The 18,591-nt window shown below is 40.6% G+C and overlaps 1 protein-coding gene across 1 annotated transcript in view; it reads left to right on the top strand.

Annotated features, from left to right (window-relative positions):
* The window catches only part of lrba (LPS-responsive vesicle trafficking, beach and anchor containing), a 971,728-nt gene that overhangs the window by 885,115 nt on the left and 68,022 nt on the right, over positions 1–18,591 (top strand). Inside the window, exon 52 of the mRNA XM_061881243.1 lies at positions 12,205–12,360. Within this exon, the coding sequence (XP_061737227.1) occupies positions 12,205–12,360 (156 nt within the window). The remainder of the gene's footprint in view (positions 1–12,204; positions 12,361–18,591) is intronic.

Below are 18,591 nucleotides of genomic sequence, written 5' to 3'. Positions count from 1 at the left end.
AGGGATATTCGGAGACCGGTAAAATTTTGAAAAAAAATTCAAAAAATACAACATGCCACTGGGAACTGATTTTTTATTGTTTTTAACCCTTTTGAAATTGTGATAATGTTCCCCTTTAAAGTTTATTGGCGCTTTGTACTTCTCCCTATGGCGGTGTACCACTCCGTACAACAGCGTTTTAAAAACTCATAAATTTGACTTTTTGAAACCGATACCGATAATTTCCGATACTACATTTTAAAGCATTTATCGGCCGATAATATCAGCAGTCCGATATCATCGGACATCTCTAATTAGGAGTGCATGAGAAAGTGGAAATGATAACGTAGCTCTCTTTGACCGCATGCTTATATACACTGCAAAAAGTCAGTGTTCAAAAACAAAAAATAAAAGATACAAAAGTGAGGGGTATTTTATTTCAACTAAGCAAAATTATCTGCCAATTCAACAAGAAAATTTGGCTTATCAAGACTTTCCAAAACAAGTCACATTAGCTAACCTCAATGAACCTAAAAATACCTTAAAATAAGTATATTCTCACCAATAACAACTGTACTATTATATGAGTACAATCGTTCTATTGTTTCATTGAAAATAAAACAGCAAAGTCCATTTGGCCGTCATCTCTTTTAATTATGAGACACAATTGTGTCAAACTCATGATTGTTTTTTTATGCTTGAAATAAGAAATTGTTACTTTATACTTGTGAATGTTGATGGTACAGCTTTGCAACAGTTGATATTCTAGTTTCAAGCATGTTTTACTCAATAAAGGTCATCACATCTCAGCAACAAGCTGTATTATCTTACTGACATCATTTAGGAGCAAAACTATACATGTCCGATAATGGCTTTTTTGCCGATATTCCGATATTGTCCAACTCTTAATTACGGATTCCAAAATCAACCGATACCAATGTATACAGTGGTGGAATGAACACATTATTATGTCTAATTGTGTTGTGATGCCCCGCTGGATGCATTAAACAATGTAACAAGATTTTCCAAAATAAATCAACTCAAGTTATGGAAAAAAATGCCAACATGGCACTGCCATATTTATTATTGAAGTCACAAAGTGCATTATTTTTTTTTAACATGCCTCAAAACCGCAGCTTGGAATTTGGGACATGCTCTCCCTGAGATAATCTTAATACCCACTACAACTATGGGAAATACTATACTTTGACTTTCACAAAGTGCATTATTTTTTTCAAACATGCTTCAAAACAACAGCTAGAAAAACAATGAAAGTACACAGCTTCAGTCCAGAGTATACCTGAGTAATAAAGTAAACAATAACGTAGTCCTCCTTTAGTAGACTGCCTGGCATACTGTATAACAGGAAAATATAAACTGTGCTCAACCTGCCCTGCTCTAACGTATTTGTATGAGTAACACAAATGTGCTGCAAGCTGGTGGTGAGTGCTTGAAGTGGCCTAGCAGTCAGTCAGAGCTTCAGAAATGCTGCTTTAAAGGGGAACATTATCACAATTTCAAAAGGGTGAAAAACAATAAAAATCAGTTCCCAGTGGCTTGTTGTATTTTTTGAATTTTTTTTCAAAGTTTCACCGGTCTCGGAATATCCCTAAATAAAGCTTTAAAGTGCCTTATTTTCGGCTCTCTGCGAAGACACTGGCCATTTCCCTGTGACGTCACACAGTGCTGCCAATGTAAACAAACAATGGGAATAGCACAGCAAGATATAGTGACATTAGCTCAGATTCAAACTCGGATTTCAGCGACTTAAGCGATTCAACAGATTACGCATGTATTGAAACGGATGGTTGGAGTATGAAAGTATTGAAGAAGAAACTGAAGCTATTGAGCGAATAGCTATTGACGCTATTCATAGCCATAGCATGGCCGAATAGCTGCGTTAGCATCGCCGGTAAAAAGTGTGAACCAAACGATCAGGACTTTCGCATCTTTTGACACTGCGTAGCATGTTAGCATCGATTAGCTGGCAGTCAACATCAACAAAACTCACCTTTGTGATTTCGTTGACTTAATCGTTGCAAATGCATCTGCAGGTTATCCATACATCTCTGTGCCATGTCTGCCTTAGCACCGCCGGTAAATAGCATGTTAGCATCGATTAGCATAGCATGTTAGCATCGGTTAGCTGGCAGTCAACATCAACAAAACTCACCTTTGTGATTTCGTTGACTTAATCGTTGCAAATGCATCTGCAGGTTATCCATACATCTCTGTGCCATGTCTGCATTAGCATCGCCGGTCAAATGTGGAGACACTCTGGCACATTCAATGGGGGTCTGGCGGCAGACACTTTGGCATCTTGGGGCCAGTGGTGCAACTTGAATCCCTCCCTGTTAGTGTTGTTACACCCTCCGACAACACACCGTCGAGGCATGATGTCTCCAAGGTTCCAAAAAATAGTCGAAAAAACGGAAAATAAAAGAGCTGAGACCCGGTGTTTGTAATGTGTTGAAAATGAAAATGGCGGGTGTGTTACCTGGGCGACGTCACATTCTGACGTCATCGCCTCCAGCGAGATAAACAGAAAGGCGTTTAATTCGCCAAAATTCACCCATTTAGAGTTGGGAAATCGGTTAAAAAAAGATATGGTCTTTTTTCTGCACCATCAAGGTATATATCGACGCTTACATAGGTCTGCTGATAATGTTCCCCTTTAAGACAGGGCAGCTCCGTTCATTACAAGCTGCAAAGTGTGCATCAAGCAGGGCAGACTAGCCACACCAAACTCCATCGTAGCTTTTGCCAAACTGCGTGCGTTGTCCCTGACCACGACGTGGGCTTTCGCCTTGGGTTGGGCCACGGCTTAACATCTGAGTAGCAATAGTTCAAAGCGCACGCAGAGCTAGATAAAGAATCAGAAGAGTTTTTATTGCCATTGTTTGAGAACGGGTTCACGAACTAGGAATTTTACTTGGTGCAACATAAAACACATCCAAGACAGAATAGAATAATGTGAGCTATCAGATCTTGTTATTGTTCATGTGTCTGATGGCCAAGGGGGAAAAAAACTGTTCAGCTGGCGGGAGGTGTGGGTCCGGATGGACCGTAGTTTCCTACCTGAGGGGAAAGGGTAGAATAGTTCTGGAGGGATGGGAGTTTGCAGCCAATCACCTTCTCAGCAGCACGTACCATGCACCGCAGTCCATGCTTGTCCCGGACTGTGGAAACACACGGTGATGGCGGAGGTGAGGATGGACGAGTAGAACTGCACCAGCATCTCGGTCGGCACCTTCAGTTTCTTCAGCAGCCTCAGGAAGTACATCCTCTGATGGGCCTTCTTGATGAGGGAGCTGACGGTCGGCTCCCACTTCAGGTCCTGGGTGATTAGATTAGATTAGATTAGATAGTACTTGGCTTCACGGTGGCAGAGGGGTTAGTGCGTCTGCCTCACAATACGAAGGCCCTGCAGTCCTGGGTTCAAATCCAGGCTCGGGATCTTTCTGTGTGGAGTTTGCATGTTCTCCCCGTGAATGCGTGGGTTCCCTCCGGGTACTCCGGCTTCCTCCCACTTCCAAAGACATGCACCTGGGGATAGGTTGATTGGCAACACTAAATTGGCCCTAGTGTGTGAATGTGAGTGTGAATGTTGTCTGTCTATCTGTGTTGGCCCTGCGATGAGGTGGCGACTTGTCCAGGGTGTACCCTGCCTTCCGCCCGATTGTAGCTGAGATAGGCGCCAGCGCCCCCCGCGACCCCGAAAGGGAATAAGCGGTAGAAAATGGATGGATGGATAGATAGTACTTTATTTATTCCGTCAGGAGAGTTCCTTCAGGAAAATTACAATTTTCAGCACAATCCCATTCAAGATCAGACAAACATTACAGGGAGACAGAACAGGATCGCTGACGGGTCTGCCGGCTTCCAGCGCCCCTTACAAAAAAGATGACATACAGGTAAACAAGGGGGGGGGGGGGAGAAATAGAAGATTAAAATAAAATAAAAAAATAAAAAATCGGTCTTAGCCTAGGCCCTGGAGTGGGGGTGCAGACTGAGGCCAAGGGAAAAGAACAATTCATAGCCCTAGTACACATCCCTCTTCCATGTGTGTAAGAGGGAAACATCAAATGGTGGTGCCCAAGAAACGGATGGAGTCCACAATGGAGACGGGGGTGGGAGAGTCAGTCAGGCTGAGTGGGGGGGTGGTGGGGCTTTGACTTTCCTGGAGTCCAAGATCATGTCCACTGTTTTCTGGGCGTTCAGCTCCAGGTTGTTGAGGCTGCACCAGGACGCCACCTCTCTCTTAAATAAAGCTGCTTGATGCTAACCATTTAACATGTCAAGTCCAATAGGAGGTTGCCTACAGCCTCATCTGGGGTCCCCTCCAAGGTTTCTCATTGTTATTCCATCGGATTGAGTTTTTTGCTGCCCTGATGTGGGATCTGAGCCCAAGATGTTGTCGTGGCTTGTGCAGCCCTTTGAGACACTCGTGATTTAGGGCAATATAAGTAAACATTGATTGATTGATTGATCTGTTTTAGAGTGTGAGATAATTCTATTTGGTTGGATGGCATTTTCTCCTGGGGTCAGCAGATCAGTAGTGATGACGTCCACCTCACATTGGAGTTCAAACCTTGAGTGTGTTCAGTGAGAAGATTTGTGTGTGTTTATCACTACCACATTTACACTGTGTGAATTCCAAAAGGAGTGCAAATGGAGGATGAGTGTTGCACAAGCCTCACTCCTGGGTCACGTTGGTGTCAAATATTAGACGTCTCATTCCAGGTGCACTGGATTTCCTCGCTGAGAAACATGACGTCGGATAACGATCCTCGCATAGTAGTCGTATCATTTCGCAGAACATCATTGGAAAGATCGCATTTAAGGATGAGAGAATGTCGCTTTTCCACGGACGGTGTGTACAGTGTCTGTGTAAAGCCTCCGTCATAAACACAACATTGTTGATGGTTTATGTGTTGTTTCTGAGATCGTCTTGGCAACGGAATGCAATCAAACAACGTCGGAATGTGACCCTCGTAGATTTACTCTCAGGCATTTTCTCCTCCTGTATCGCTGTAAACAAAAGGGCGAACATCTGTCTAAAATGCACCCGTGCTGTCTTGCTTGTGTTTTTATATAATACATGGTTATTAGCCATTTGGAGCTCGAGGTAGCGATGTGTGCCGAATTTTTTACTATTATAGACACCGACCAAATTTTATTCGTAATAACGATTCACGTAAAAATCAGACAGTTCCATATTCCGATAAATTTGTTGCACATTTATATACCACATGGTTATTAGCCCTTTGGATCCAGAGGTAGGGATGTGTGCCGAATTCACTATTATTATACACACCGACCGATTTTATTGGTAATAACGGGCATCGATTCACGTAAAAATCGGACAGTCCCATATTCCGATAAATTTGTTGCACGTTTATATACCACATGGTTATTAGCCCTTTGGATCCAGAGGTAGGGATGTGTGCCGAATTCACTATTATTATACACACCGACCGATTTTATTGGTAATAACGGTTATCGATTCATGTAAAATCAAACAGTGCCATAAGCCGATAAATTTGTTGCACGTTTCTATACCACATGGTTATTAGCCTTTTGAATCTAGAGGTAGGGATGTGTGCCGAATTTGGTACTATTATAGACATCGACCGAATTTTACTGGTAATAACGGGTATCGATTTGCGTAAAATCGAACAGTGCAATATTCCGATAAATCTGTTTCACGTTTATATACCACATGGTTATTAGCCCTTTGGAGCCCAAGGAAGGGATGTGTGCTAAATTCGCTACTATTATACACACCGACCAAATTTTATTGGTAATAACAGGTATCGATTCACGTAAAATTGAACAGTGCCATATTCCGATAAATTTGGTGCACGTTTATATACCACATGGTTATTAGCCCTTTGAATCCAGAGGTAGGGATGTGTGCCGAATTTGGTACTCTTATAGACATCGACCGAATTGTATTGGTAATAGCGGGTATCGATTCACGTAAAATCGAACAATTCCATATTCCGATAAATTTGTTGCACGTTTATATACTACATGTTTATCACCCCTTTGGAGCCCTAGGTACGGGTGTGTGCCGAATTCGGTACTATTACACACACTGATCGAATTTTATTGGTAATAACAGGTATCGATTCACGTAAAATCGAACATTTCCATATTCCGATTAATTTGTTGCACGTGTATATACCACATGGTTATTAGCCATTTGAATCCAGAGGTAGGGATGTGTGCCGAATTTGGTACTATTATAGACACGTACCACATTTTATAGGTAATAACGGGTATCGATTCACGTAAAATCGAACAGTTCCATATTCCGATAAATTTGTTGCACGTTTATATACCACATGGTTATTAGCCCTTTGAATCCAGAGGTAGGGATGTGTGCCGAATTTGGTACTATTATACACACAGACCGAATTTTATTGGTAATAATGGGTATTGATTAACGTAAAATCGAACAGTTCCTTATTCAGATAAATTTGTTGCACGTTTCTATACTACATGGTTATTAGCCCTTTGAATCCAGAGGTAGGGATGTGTGTCGAATTCGGTACTATTATACACTCCGACCAAATTTTATTGGTAATAACCAATTAAATCGGGTATCGCTTCACATAAAATCAAACAGTGCCATATTCCGATAAATTTGTTACACGTTCATGTACCACATGGTTATTAGCCCTTTGAATCCAGAGGTATGTGTGCCGAATTTGGTACTATTATATACATCGACCGAATTTTACTGGTAATAACGGGTATCGATTCACGTAAAATCAAACAATGCAATATTCCGATAAATTTGTTGCTCGTTTATATACCACATGGTTATTAGCCATTTGAATCCAAAAGGTAGGGATGTGTGTCGAATTCGCTACTATTATACACACAGACCAAATTTTATTGGTAATAACAGGTATCGATTCACGTAAAATCGAACAGTGCCATATTCTGATAAATTTTTTGCACGTTTATATACCACATGGTTATTAACCCTTTGGAGCCCTAGGTAGGGATGTGTGCCGAATTTGGTACTATTATAGACATCAACCGAATTTTATTGGTAATAACGGGTATCGATTCACGTAAAATCGAACAATTTAATATTCAGATAAATTTGTTGCACGTTTATCTACCACATGCTTATCAGCCCTTTGGAGCCCTAGGTAGGGATTTGTGCCGAATTTAGTACTATTATACACACCGACCAAATTTGATTGATATTCACGGGTATCGATTCACGTAAAATCGAACAGTGCTATATTCCGATGAATTTGTTGCACGTTTTTCTACGACATGGTTATTAACCCTTTGAATCCAGAGGTAGGTTTGTCTGCCGAATTTGGTACTATTATAGACATCAACCGAATTTTATTGGCAATAACGGGTATCGATTCACGTAAAATCGAACAGTGCAATATTCCGATAAATTTGTTACACGTTTATATACCACATGGTTTTTAACCCTTTGGAGCCCTAGGTAGGGATGTGTGCCGAATTCGGTACTATTACACTTACTGATCGAATTTTAATGGTAATAACGGGTATTGATCAACGTAAAATCGAACAATGCCATATCCCGATAAATTTGTTGCACGTTCATATACCACATGGTTATTAGCCATTTGAATCCGGAGGTAGGGATGTGTGTCGAATTCGCTACTATTTAACACACCGACCAAATTTTATTGGTAATAACGGGTATCGTTTCACGTAAAATCGAACAGTGCCATATTCCGATAAATTTGTTGCACGTTTATATACTACATTGTTATTAGCCCTTTGGAGCCCTAGATAGGGGTGTGTGCCAAATTTGGTACTATTATACACTCTTACCGAATTTTATTGATAATAACGGGTATCGATTCACATAAAATCGAACAGTGCTATTTTCCGATAAATTTCTTGCGCGTTTGTCTACCACATGGATACTAGCCCTTTGAATCCAGAGGTAGGGATGTGTGCCGAATTTGGTACTATTATAGACATCGACCAAATTTTATTGGTACGAACGCATATCGATTCACGTAAAATCAAACAGTGCCATATTCCGATAAATTTATTTCACGTATATATACCACATGGTTATTAGCCCTTTGGAGTCCTAGGTAAGTATGTGAGCTGAATTCGCTACTATTATACACACCGACCAAATTTTATTGGTATTAACGGGTATTGATTCACATAAAATCGAACAGTGCACTATTCCGATAAATTTGTTGCACGTTTATATACCACATGGTTATTAGCCCTTTCAATCCACAGGTAGGGATGTGTGCTGAATTTCGTACTATTATAGACATCGACCGAATTTTATTGGTAATAGCGGGTATCGATTCACGTAAAATCGAACAATTCCATATTCCGATAAATATTTTGCATGTTTATATTCTACATGGATATTAGCCCTTTGGAGCCCTAGGTAGGGATGTGTGCCGAATTTGGTACTATTATACACACCGACTAAATTTTATTGATAATAACGGGTATCGATTCACGTAAAATCGAACAGTGCTGTATTCCGATAAATTTGTTGCGCGTTTATCTACCACATGGTTATTAGCCCTTTCAATCCAGAGGTAGGGATGTCTGCCGAATTCGGTACTATTATAGACATCGACCAAATTTTATTGGTACGAACGCATATCGATTCACGTAAAATCAAACAGTGCCATATTCCGATAAATTTATTTCACGTATATATACCACATGGTTATTAGCCCTTTGGAGTCCTAGGTAAGTATGTGTGCCGAATTCGTTACTATTATACACACCGACCAAATTTTATTGGTATTAACGGGTATTGATTCACATAAAATCGAACAGTGCACTATTCCGATAAATTTGTTGCACGTTTATATACCACATGGTTATTAGCCCTTTCAATCCACAGGTAGGGATGTGTGCTGAATTTCGTACTATTATAGACATCGACCGAATTTTATTGGTAATAGCGGGTATCGATTCACGTAAAATCGAACAATTCCATATTCCGATAAATATTTTGCATGTTTATATTCTACATGGATATTAGCCCTTTGGAGCCCTAGGTAGGGATGTGTACCGAATTTGGTACTATTATACACACCGACCAAATTTTATTGATAATAACGGGTATCGATTCACGTAAAATCAAACAGTGCTGTATTCCGATAAATTTGTTGCGCGTTTATCTACCACATGGTTATTAGCCCTTTCAATCCAGAGGTAGGGATGTCTGCCGAATTCGGTACTATTATAGACATCGACCAAATTTTATTGGTACGAACGCATATCGATTCACGTAAAATCAAACAGTGCCATATTCCGATAAATTTATTTCACGTATATATACCACATGGTTATTAGCCCTTTGGAGTCCTAGGTAAGTATGTGAGCTGAATTCGCTACTATTATACACACCGACCAAATTTTATTGGTATTAACGGGTATTGATTCACATAAAATCGAACAGTGCACTATTCCGATACATTTGTTGCACGTTTATATACCACATGGTTATTAGCCCTTTCAATCCACAGGTAGGGATGTGTGCTGAATTTCGTACTATTATAGACATCGACCGAATTTTATTGGTAATAGCGGGTATCGATTCACGTAAAATCGAACAATTCCATATTCCGATAAATATTTTGCATGTTTATATTCTACATGGATATTAGCCCTTTGGAGCCCTAGGTAGGGATGTGTGCCGAATTTGGTACTATTATACACACCGACCAAATTTTATTGATAATAACGGGTATCAATTCACGTAAAATCGAACAGTGCTGTATTCCGATAAATTTGTTGCGCTTTTATCTACCACATGGTTATTAGCCCTTTCAATCCAGAGGTAGGGATGTCTGCCGAATTCGGTACTATTATAGACATCGACCAAATTTTATTGGTACGAACGCATATCGATTCACGTAAAATCAAACAGTGCCATATTCCGATAAATTTATTTCACGTATATATACCACATGTTTATTAGCCCTTTGGAGTCCTATGGAGGGTATGTGAGCTGAATTCGCTACTTTTATACACACCGACCAAATGTTATTATTAATAACGGGTATTGATTCACGTAAAATCGAACAGTGCCCTATTACGATAAATTTGTTGCACGTTTATATACCACATGGTTATTAGCCCTTTGAATCCAGAGGTAGGGATGTGTGCCGGATTTGGTACTATTATACACACCGACCAAATTTTATTGATAATAACGGGTATCGATTCACGTAAAATCGAACAGGGCTGTATTCCGATAAATTTGTTGCGCGTTTATCTACCACATGGTTATTAGCCCTTTGAATCCAGAGGTAGGGATGTCTGCCGAATTCGGTACTATTATAGACATCGACCAAATTTTATTGGTACGAACGCATATCGATTCACGTAAAATCAAACAGTGCCATATTCCGATAAATTTATTTCACGTATATATACCACATGTTTATTAGCCCTTTGGAGTCCTAGGTAAGTATGTGAGCCGAATTCGCTACTTTTATACACACCGACCAAATGTTATTATTAATAATGGGTATTGATTCACGTAAAATTGAACAGTGCCCTATTACGATAAATTTGTTGCACGTTTATATACCACATGGTTATTAGCCCTTTGAATCCAGAGGTAGGGATGTGTGCCGAATTTGGTACTATTATACACACCGACCAAATTTTATTGATAATAACGGGTATCGATTCACGTAAAATCGAACAGTGCTCTATTCCGATAAATTTGTTGCACGTTTAAATACCACATGGTTATTAGCCCTTTGGAGCCCTAGGTAGGGATGTGTGCCGAATTCGTTACTACCATGCACACCGACCAAATTTTATTGGTATTAACGGGTATTGATTCACATTAAATCGAACAGTGCACTTTTCCGATAAATTTGTTGCACGTTTATATACCACATGGTTATTAGCCCTTTCAATCCACAGGTAGGGATGTGTGCTGAATTTCGTACTATTATAGACACCGACCACATTTTATTGGTAATAACAGGTATCTATTCACGTAAAATCGAACATTTCAATATTCTGATAAATTTGTTGCACGTTTATATACCACATGGTTATTAGCCATTTGAATCCAGAGGTAGGAATGTGTGCCGAATTTGGTACTATTATAGACATCGACCGAATTTTATTGGTAATAGCGGGTATCGATTCACGTAAAATCGAACAATTCCATATTCCGATAAATATTTTGCGTTTTTATATTCTACATGGATATTAGCCATTTGGAGCCCTAGGTAGGGATGTGTGCCGAATTTGCTACTTTTATGCACACCGACCAAATGTTATTATTAATAACAGGTATCGATTCACGTAAAATCGAACAGTGCTGTATTCCGATAAATTTGTTGCGCGTTTATCCACCACATGGTTATTAGCCCTTTCAATCCACAGGTAGGGATGTCTGCCGAATTCGGTACTATTATAGACATCGACCAAATTTTATTGGTACGAACGCATATCGATTCACGTAAAATCAAACAGTGCCATATTCCGATAAATTTATTTCACGTATATATACCACATGGTTATTAGCCCTTTGGAGTCCTAGGTAAGTATGTGAGCCGAATTCGCTACTTTTATACACACCGACCAAATGTTATTATTAATAATGGGTATTGATTCACGTAAAATCGAACAGTGCCCTATTACGATAAATTTGTTGCACGTTTATATACCACATGGTTATTAGCCCTTTGAATTCAGAGGTAGGGATGTGTGCCGAATTTGGTACTATTATACACACCGACCAAATTTTATTGATAATAACGGGTATCGATTCACGTAAAATCGAACAGTGCTCTATTCCGATAAATTTGTTGCACGTTTATCTACCACATGGTTATTAGCCCTGTGGAGCCCTAGGTAGGGATGTGTGCCGAATTCGTTACTATTATACACACCAACCAAATTTTATTGTTAATATTTTATTTATTATTATATCTGTATTTATAGTATTCACATGTGAATAATGCTGTATAATAGACTGTATTTACAGTATTCACATGTGAGTAGTGCTGTAAAGTATTTATTGTCTATTGTGAGCGAACTGTGGTGCTGTTTTTCCCCCAGGGATCAATAAACAAATATCAAATATTTGATATAGTTGCTTGGCGACCGTCCTTCCAGCCTTCACTCACAATGTTTAATCAAATGAGCGTCTTCTACCTTTTATTAGTGAAATGTATCTGTGTCCCTCCCAACCCCCAGCCAGCAACGTAGGGAGTCACCGGCGCCAGATTTCGGACCTCCTGGACCAGAGCATCCAGATCAGCTCGCAGTGTTTCGTGGTGACGGCTGACAACCGCTTCATCCTGCTGTGCGGATTCTGGGACAAGAGCTACAGGATCTACTCCACAGACACAGGTGAGAGAAGTACGACATCGCTATCGGCTCAAAGTCGACTGTAGGTCACATCCCCGCGGGTTTAGCGCTTTATAAAAGACTGCAGACCGAAGACAGGGCTGGTAGAAATGTGCACAGTAAGGTCATTAATTCCCCAGGAGCTCTGTGCTCCTCTCCAACATGCACCCTTATTGCATTTACACATTAACCCGAATACCCAAAAGTCAGCTGTGAACACAAGATGGCTCACCAGGCAAATTGGAGCTTGATGAGCATGAAATGTGCTGAACCCAATCCTGCCCTGAGGGACGTAACCAGCATGCAGGAGAGGCTCCCTTGTGGCCTTTACTTTAGCGCCATCCTCAGGCTGCAGGGAGTAGAATATGTCCACTGCTGCTGTTTGTTGTGCAAAGAAAGCGACGACACCCAATCTAGAACCAGGGTGTCCAATTGGTTCTCATTGAGGGCCACATTGCAGTTCTGGCTGGTCCGCATGGTACACTGACTATTATTAATTCAATATAATATGGAATCGCCTCATTATTTTCTCACGCAATTCCTCATAGATCTCCATGTCCATAATGAACTTGCTTTTGAAGTCATAAGTGAGGGGGGGACAAGCATAGAGAAATATTATAAAAAAAAATATGGTAATGATACAGAGGTGATGCAACTTCTTCCAACAAGGACAGCATAATGAAAAGTCAAAGTGTGTTGATATCCAAAGTCGGCCGTGCATCGGTTGGGGACGTCTCTGCGCTGATGACCTGTCTCCGCTCGGGATGGTTTCCTGCTGGCCCCACTATGGACCGGACCCTTACTATTATGTTAGACCCACTATGGACTGGATCCTTACTATTATGTTAGACCCACTATGGACTGGACTCTCACTATTATGTTAGATCCACTATAGACTGGACTCTCACTATTATGTTAGATCCACTATGGACTGGACTCTCACAATATTATGTTAGATCCACTATGGACTGGACTCTCACACTATTATGTTAGATCCACTATGGACTGGACTCTCACTATTATGTTAGATCCACTATGGACTGGAATCTAACACTATTATGTTAGATCCACTATGGACTGGACTCTCACACTAACATGTTAGATCTACTACGGAGTGGACCCTTACAATTATGTTAGGTCCACTATGGACTGTACTCTCACTATTATGTTAGATCCACTATGGACTGGACTCTCACTATTATGTTAGATCCACTATGGACTGGACTCTCACACTATTATGTTAGATCCACTATGGACTGGACTCTCACTATTATGTTAAATCCATTATAGACTGGACTCTCACACTATTATGTTAGATCCACTATGGACTGGACTCTCACTATTATGTTAGATCCACTATGGACTGGAATCTAACACTATTATGTTAGATCCACTATGGACTGGACTCTCACACTAACATGTTAGATCTACTACGGACTAGACTCTCACTATTATGTTAGATCCACTATGGACTGGACTCTCACTATTATGTTAGATCCACTAACGACTGGACTCTCACTATTATGTTAGATCCACTATGGACTGGAATCTAACACTATTATGTTAGATCCACTATGGACTGGACTCTCACACTAATATGTTAGATCCACTATGGACTGGACTGTCACTATTATGTTAGATCCACTATGGACTAGACTCTCACTATTATGTTAGATCCACTATGGACTGGACTCTCACACTATTATGTTAGATTCACTATGGACTGGACTCTCACAATATTATGTTAGATCCACTATGGACTGGACTCTCACACTATTATGTTAGATCCACTAGGAACTGGACTGTCACACTATTATGTTAGATCCACTATGGACTAGACTCTCACTATTATGTTAGATCCACTATGGACTGGACTCTCACACTATTATGTTAAATCCACTATGGACTGGACTCTCACAATATTATGTTAGATCCACTATAGACTGGACTCTCACACTATTATGTTAGATCCACTAGGAACTGGACTGTCACACTATTATTTCAGATCCACTATGGACTGGACTCTCACACTATTATGTTAAATCCACTATAGACTGGACTCTCACTATTATGTTAGATCCACTATAGACTGGACTCTCACTATTATGTTAGATCCACTATGTACTGGACTCTCACTATTATGTTAGGTCCACTATGGACTGGACTCTCACACTATTATGTTGGATCCACTATGGACAGGACTCTCACACTATTATGTTAGATCCACTATGGACTGGACTCTCACACTAATATGTTTGATCTACTACGGACTAGACTCTCACTATTATGTTAGATCCACTATGGACTGGACTCTCACTATTATGTTAGATCCACTATGGACTGTACTCTCACTATTATGTTAGATCCACTATGGACTAGACTCTCACTATTATGTTAGATCCACTATGGACTGGACTCTCACACTATTATGTTAGATTCACTATGGAATGGACTCTCACAATATTATGTTAGATCCACTATGGACTGGAGTCTCACACTATTATGTTAGATCCACTATGGACTGGAGTCTCACACTATTATGTTAGATCCACTATGGACTGGACTCTCACTATTATGTTAGATCCACTATGGACTGGACTCTCACATTATTATGTTAGATCCACTATGGACTGGACTCTCACACTATTATGTTAGATCCACTAGGAACTGGACTCTCACACTATTATGTTAGATTCACTATGGAATGGACTCTCACTATTATGTTAGATCCACTATGGACTGGACTCTCTCACTATTATGTTAGATCCACTATGGACTGGACTCTCTCACTATTATGTTAGATCCACTATGGACTGGACTCTCACACTATTATGTTAGATCCACTACGGACTGGACTCTCACTATTATGTTAGATCCACTATGGACTGGACTCACACTATTATGTTAGATCCACTATGGACTGGACTCTCACACTATTATGTTAGATCCACTATGGACTGGACTCTCACTATTATGTTAGATCCACTATGGACTAGACTCTCACACTGTTATATTAGATCCACTATGGACTGGACTGATGTCTTAGTGACATCATGCACAAAAGTGCACTCATAGCTTGTTTTAAAATGTCTCTGACAATCTTGCACTTTCTGTTTTGAAACAACATGAATGTTTGTGCCACTGCTTAATAACTGTTTCATAAATACACTTTTAGTTGTGATTTCCCTCTCTGCATGAAAGTTTAAAAGTAGCATATATGAATGCAGTATGAAGAAGAATGTTTAAATGTAGACACATAGAATCCTCATACAGCTGTGATTATATGCATCAAGTGTTCATTCAAGGCTAAGGCAAAATATCCAGATATATATGGTCTATCCTGACATGGCTTAAAATATCCAGATATTAAAAAGAGGCCGTATCGCCCAGCCCTACTATTAACGCTTGTATGACTACTAGGATACAACTGTAATGAATAATACAACTTTATTCGTATAACAATGCTAATTTTGCTTTATCTTATTTGAATACACCCCTTTGTCCACAACTGCGTGAGCAAATAGTCAAACAGTTTAAGAACAACGTTTCTCAAAGTGCAATTGCAAGAAATTCAGGGATTTCAACATCTACGCTCCATAATATCATCAAAAGGTTCAGAGAATCTGGAGAAATCACTCCACGTAAGCGGCATGGCCGGAAACCAACATTGAATGACCGTGACCTTCCATCCCTCAGACGGCACCGTATCAAAAACAGACATCAGTGTGTAAAGGATATCACCACTTGGGCTCAGGAACACTTCAGAAAACCACTGTCACTAAATACAGTTGGTCGCTACATCTGTAAGTTCAAGTTAAAGCTCTACTATGCAAAGCGAAAGCCATTTATCAACAACATCCAGAAACGCCGCCGCCTTCTCTGGGCCCGAGATCATTTAAGATGGACTGATGCAAAGTGGAAAAGTGTTCTGTGGTCTGACGAGTCCACATTTCAAATTGTTTTTGGAAATATTCGACATCGTGTCATCCGGACAAAAGGGGAAGCGAACCATCCAGGCTGTTTATCGTCATTTGTGCTGTTTATAATAATAATAATGATAGAATTCTTTCACTGTTCTTAATTTGAGCAATAAAGTCCCCAAAATAACGGGTGGTTATAAAGTGGCGTGCACAGATAGGACAAGACTCGAGATGGAAACACACACACACACACACACACACACACACACACACACACACACACACACACACACACACACACACACCAGGTCAGGGGTCCTAAATGAAACTGTCCACAGTTTCATAGCTTTTTGCTCTTTTCTTCTTCCTGCACTCACAATCCTCCACACATCTGATTCCATTTCACCAGGACAGCCCCCCACCCCTCATTCCTAAAAGTGTGTATGTGTGTGTGTGTGTGTGTGTGTGTGTGTGTGTGTGTGTGTGTGTGTGTGTGTGTAAGGATGGCTCTATTGTGTTGCTGCCACAGGGGTGTACAAGTGGAACGCGAACACACTTTAATCGCTCAACAGCTGCCACCGTCAGGTCCCAAAAGGCCCCCGGTCTGGGCTAAAAGGGGGGTGCAGTGGGGGGGCGGGGTCCTTGAACAATTACAAAGAGCTGATTGGTACACATGCAGCAAACATGTAGCAATTTACTGCTTGTGTGTGTGTGTGTGTGTGTGTGTGTGTGTGTGTGTGTGTGCGTGTGTGCGTGCGTGCGTGCGTGCGTGCGTGCGTGCGTGCGTGTGTGTGTTCTACAAACCCCGTTTCCATATGAGTTAGAAAATTGTTAGATGTGCCCCTGCTTATTTCAGCAAGACTCGTCAGACCACAGAACACTTTTCCACTTTGCATCAGTCCATATTAGATGATCTCGGGCCCAAAGAAGCCGGTGGCGTTTCTGGATGTTGTTGATAAATGGCTTTCGTTCTTCTTAGTATGGCTTTAACTTGCACTTACAGATGTAGCGACCAACTGTATTTAGTGACAGTGGTTTTCGGAAGTGTTCCTGAGCCCATGTGGTGATATCCTTTAGAGATTGATGTCGGTTTTTGATACAGTGCCGTCTGAGGGATGGAGGGTCACGGTCATTCAATGTTGGTTTCCGGCCATGCCGCTTACGTGGAGTGATTTCTTCAGATTTTCTGAACCTTTTGATGATATTATGGAGCGTAGATGTTGAAATCTCTAAATCTCTCGCAATTGCACTTTGAGAAACGTTGTTCTTAAACTGTTTGACTATTTGCTCACGCAGTTGTGGACAAAGGGGTGTACCTCGCCCCATCCTTTCTTGTGAAAGACTGAGCATTTTTTGGGAAGCTGTTTTTATACCCAATCATGGCACCCACCTGTTCCCAATTAGCCTGCACACCTGTGGGATGTTCCAAATAAGTGTTTGATGAGCATTGCTCAACTTTATCAGTATTTATTGCCACCTTTCCCAACTTCTTTGTCACGTGTTGCTGGCATCAAATTCTAAAGTTAATGATTATTTGTAAAAAAAAAAAAATAAAGTTTATGAGTTTGAACATCAAATATGTTGTCTTTGTAGCATATTCAACTGAATATGGGTTGAAAAGGATTAGCAAATCATTGTATTCTGTTTATATTTACATCTAACACAATTTCCCAACTCATATGGAAACAGGGTTTGTATTTTACTGAGATAATTTAGGACCAAAACAAGTAAAACACTCTAACATAAAATCTGCTTAGTGAGAAGAAGTATCTTATCAGACAGAAAATAAGCAAATATCACCTTTATTTGAGATATGTAATCTTACTTAGATTTCAGTTTTTGCAGTGTATGCATTTAAATCAATCAATCAATCAATCAATCAATGTTTATTTATATAGCCCCAAATCACAAATGTCTCAAAGGACTGCACAAATCATTACGACTACAACATCCTCGGAAGAACCCACAAAAGGGCAAGGAAAACTCACACCCAGTGGGCAGGGAGAATTCACATCCAGTGGGACGCCAGTGACAATGCTGACTATGAGAAACCTTGGAGAGGACCTCAGATGTGGGCAACCCCCCCCCCCTCTAGGGGACCGAAAGCAATGGATGTCGAGCGGGTCTAACATGATACTGTGAAAGTTCAATCCATAGTGGCTCCAAGACAGCAGCGAGAGTCCCGTCCACAGGAAACCATCTCAAGCGGAGGCGGATCAGCAGCGTAGAGATGTCCCCAACCGATACAGGCGAGCGGTCCATCCTGGGTCCCGACGAGCGGTCCATCCTGGGTCTCGACTCTGGACAGCCAGTA

Source organism: Nerophis ophidion, linkage group LG20, assembly GCF_033978795.1.
Source record: "Nerophis ophidion isolate RoL-2023_Sa linkage group LG20, RoL_Noph_v1.0, whole genome shotgun sequence".
Taxonomy (NCBI): Eukaryota; Metazoa; Chordata; class Actinopteri; order Syngnathiformes; family Syngnathidae; genus Nerophis; species Nerophis ophidion.
The sequence above is the reverse complement of the archived record's forward strand: the minus strand, read 5'-3'. Positions and strand labels throughout refer to the sequence as shown.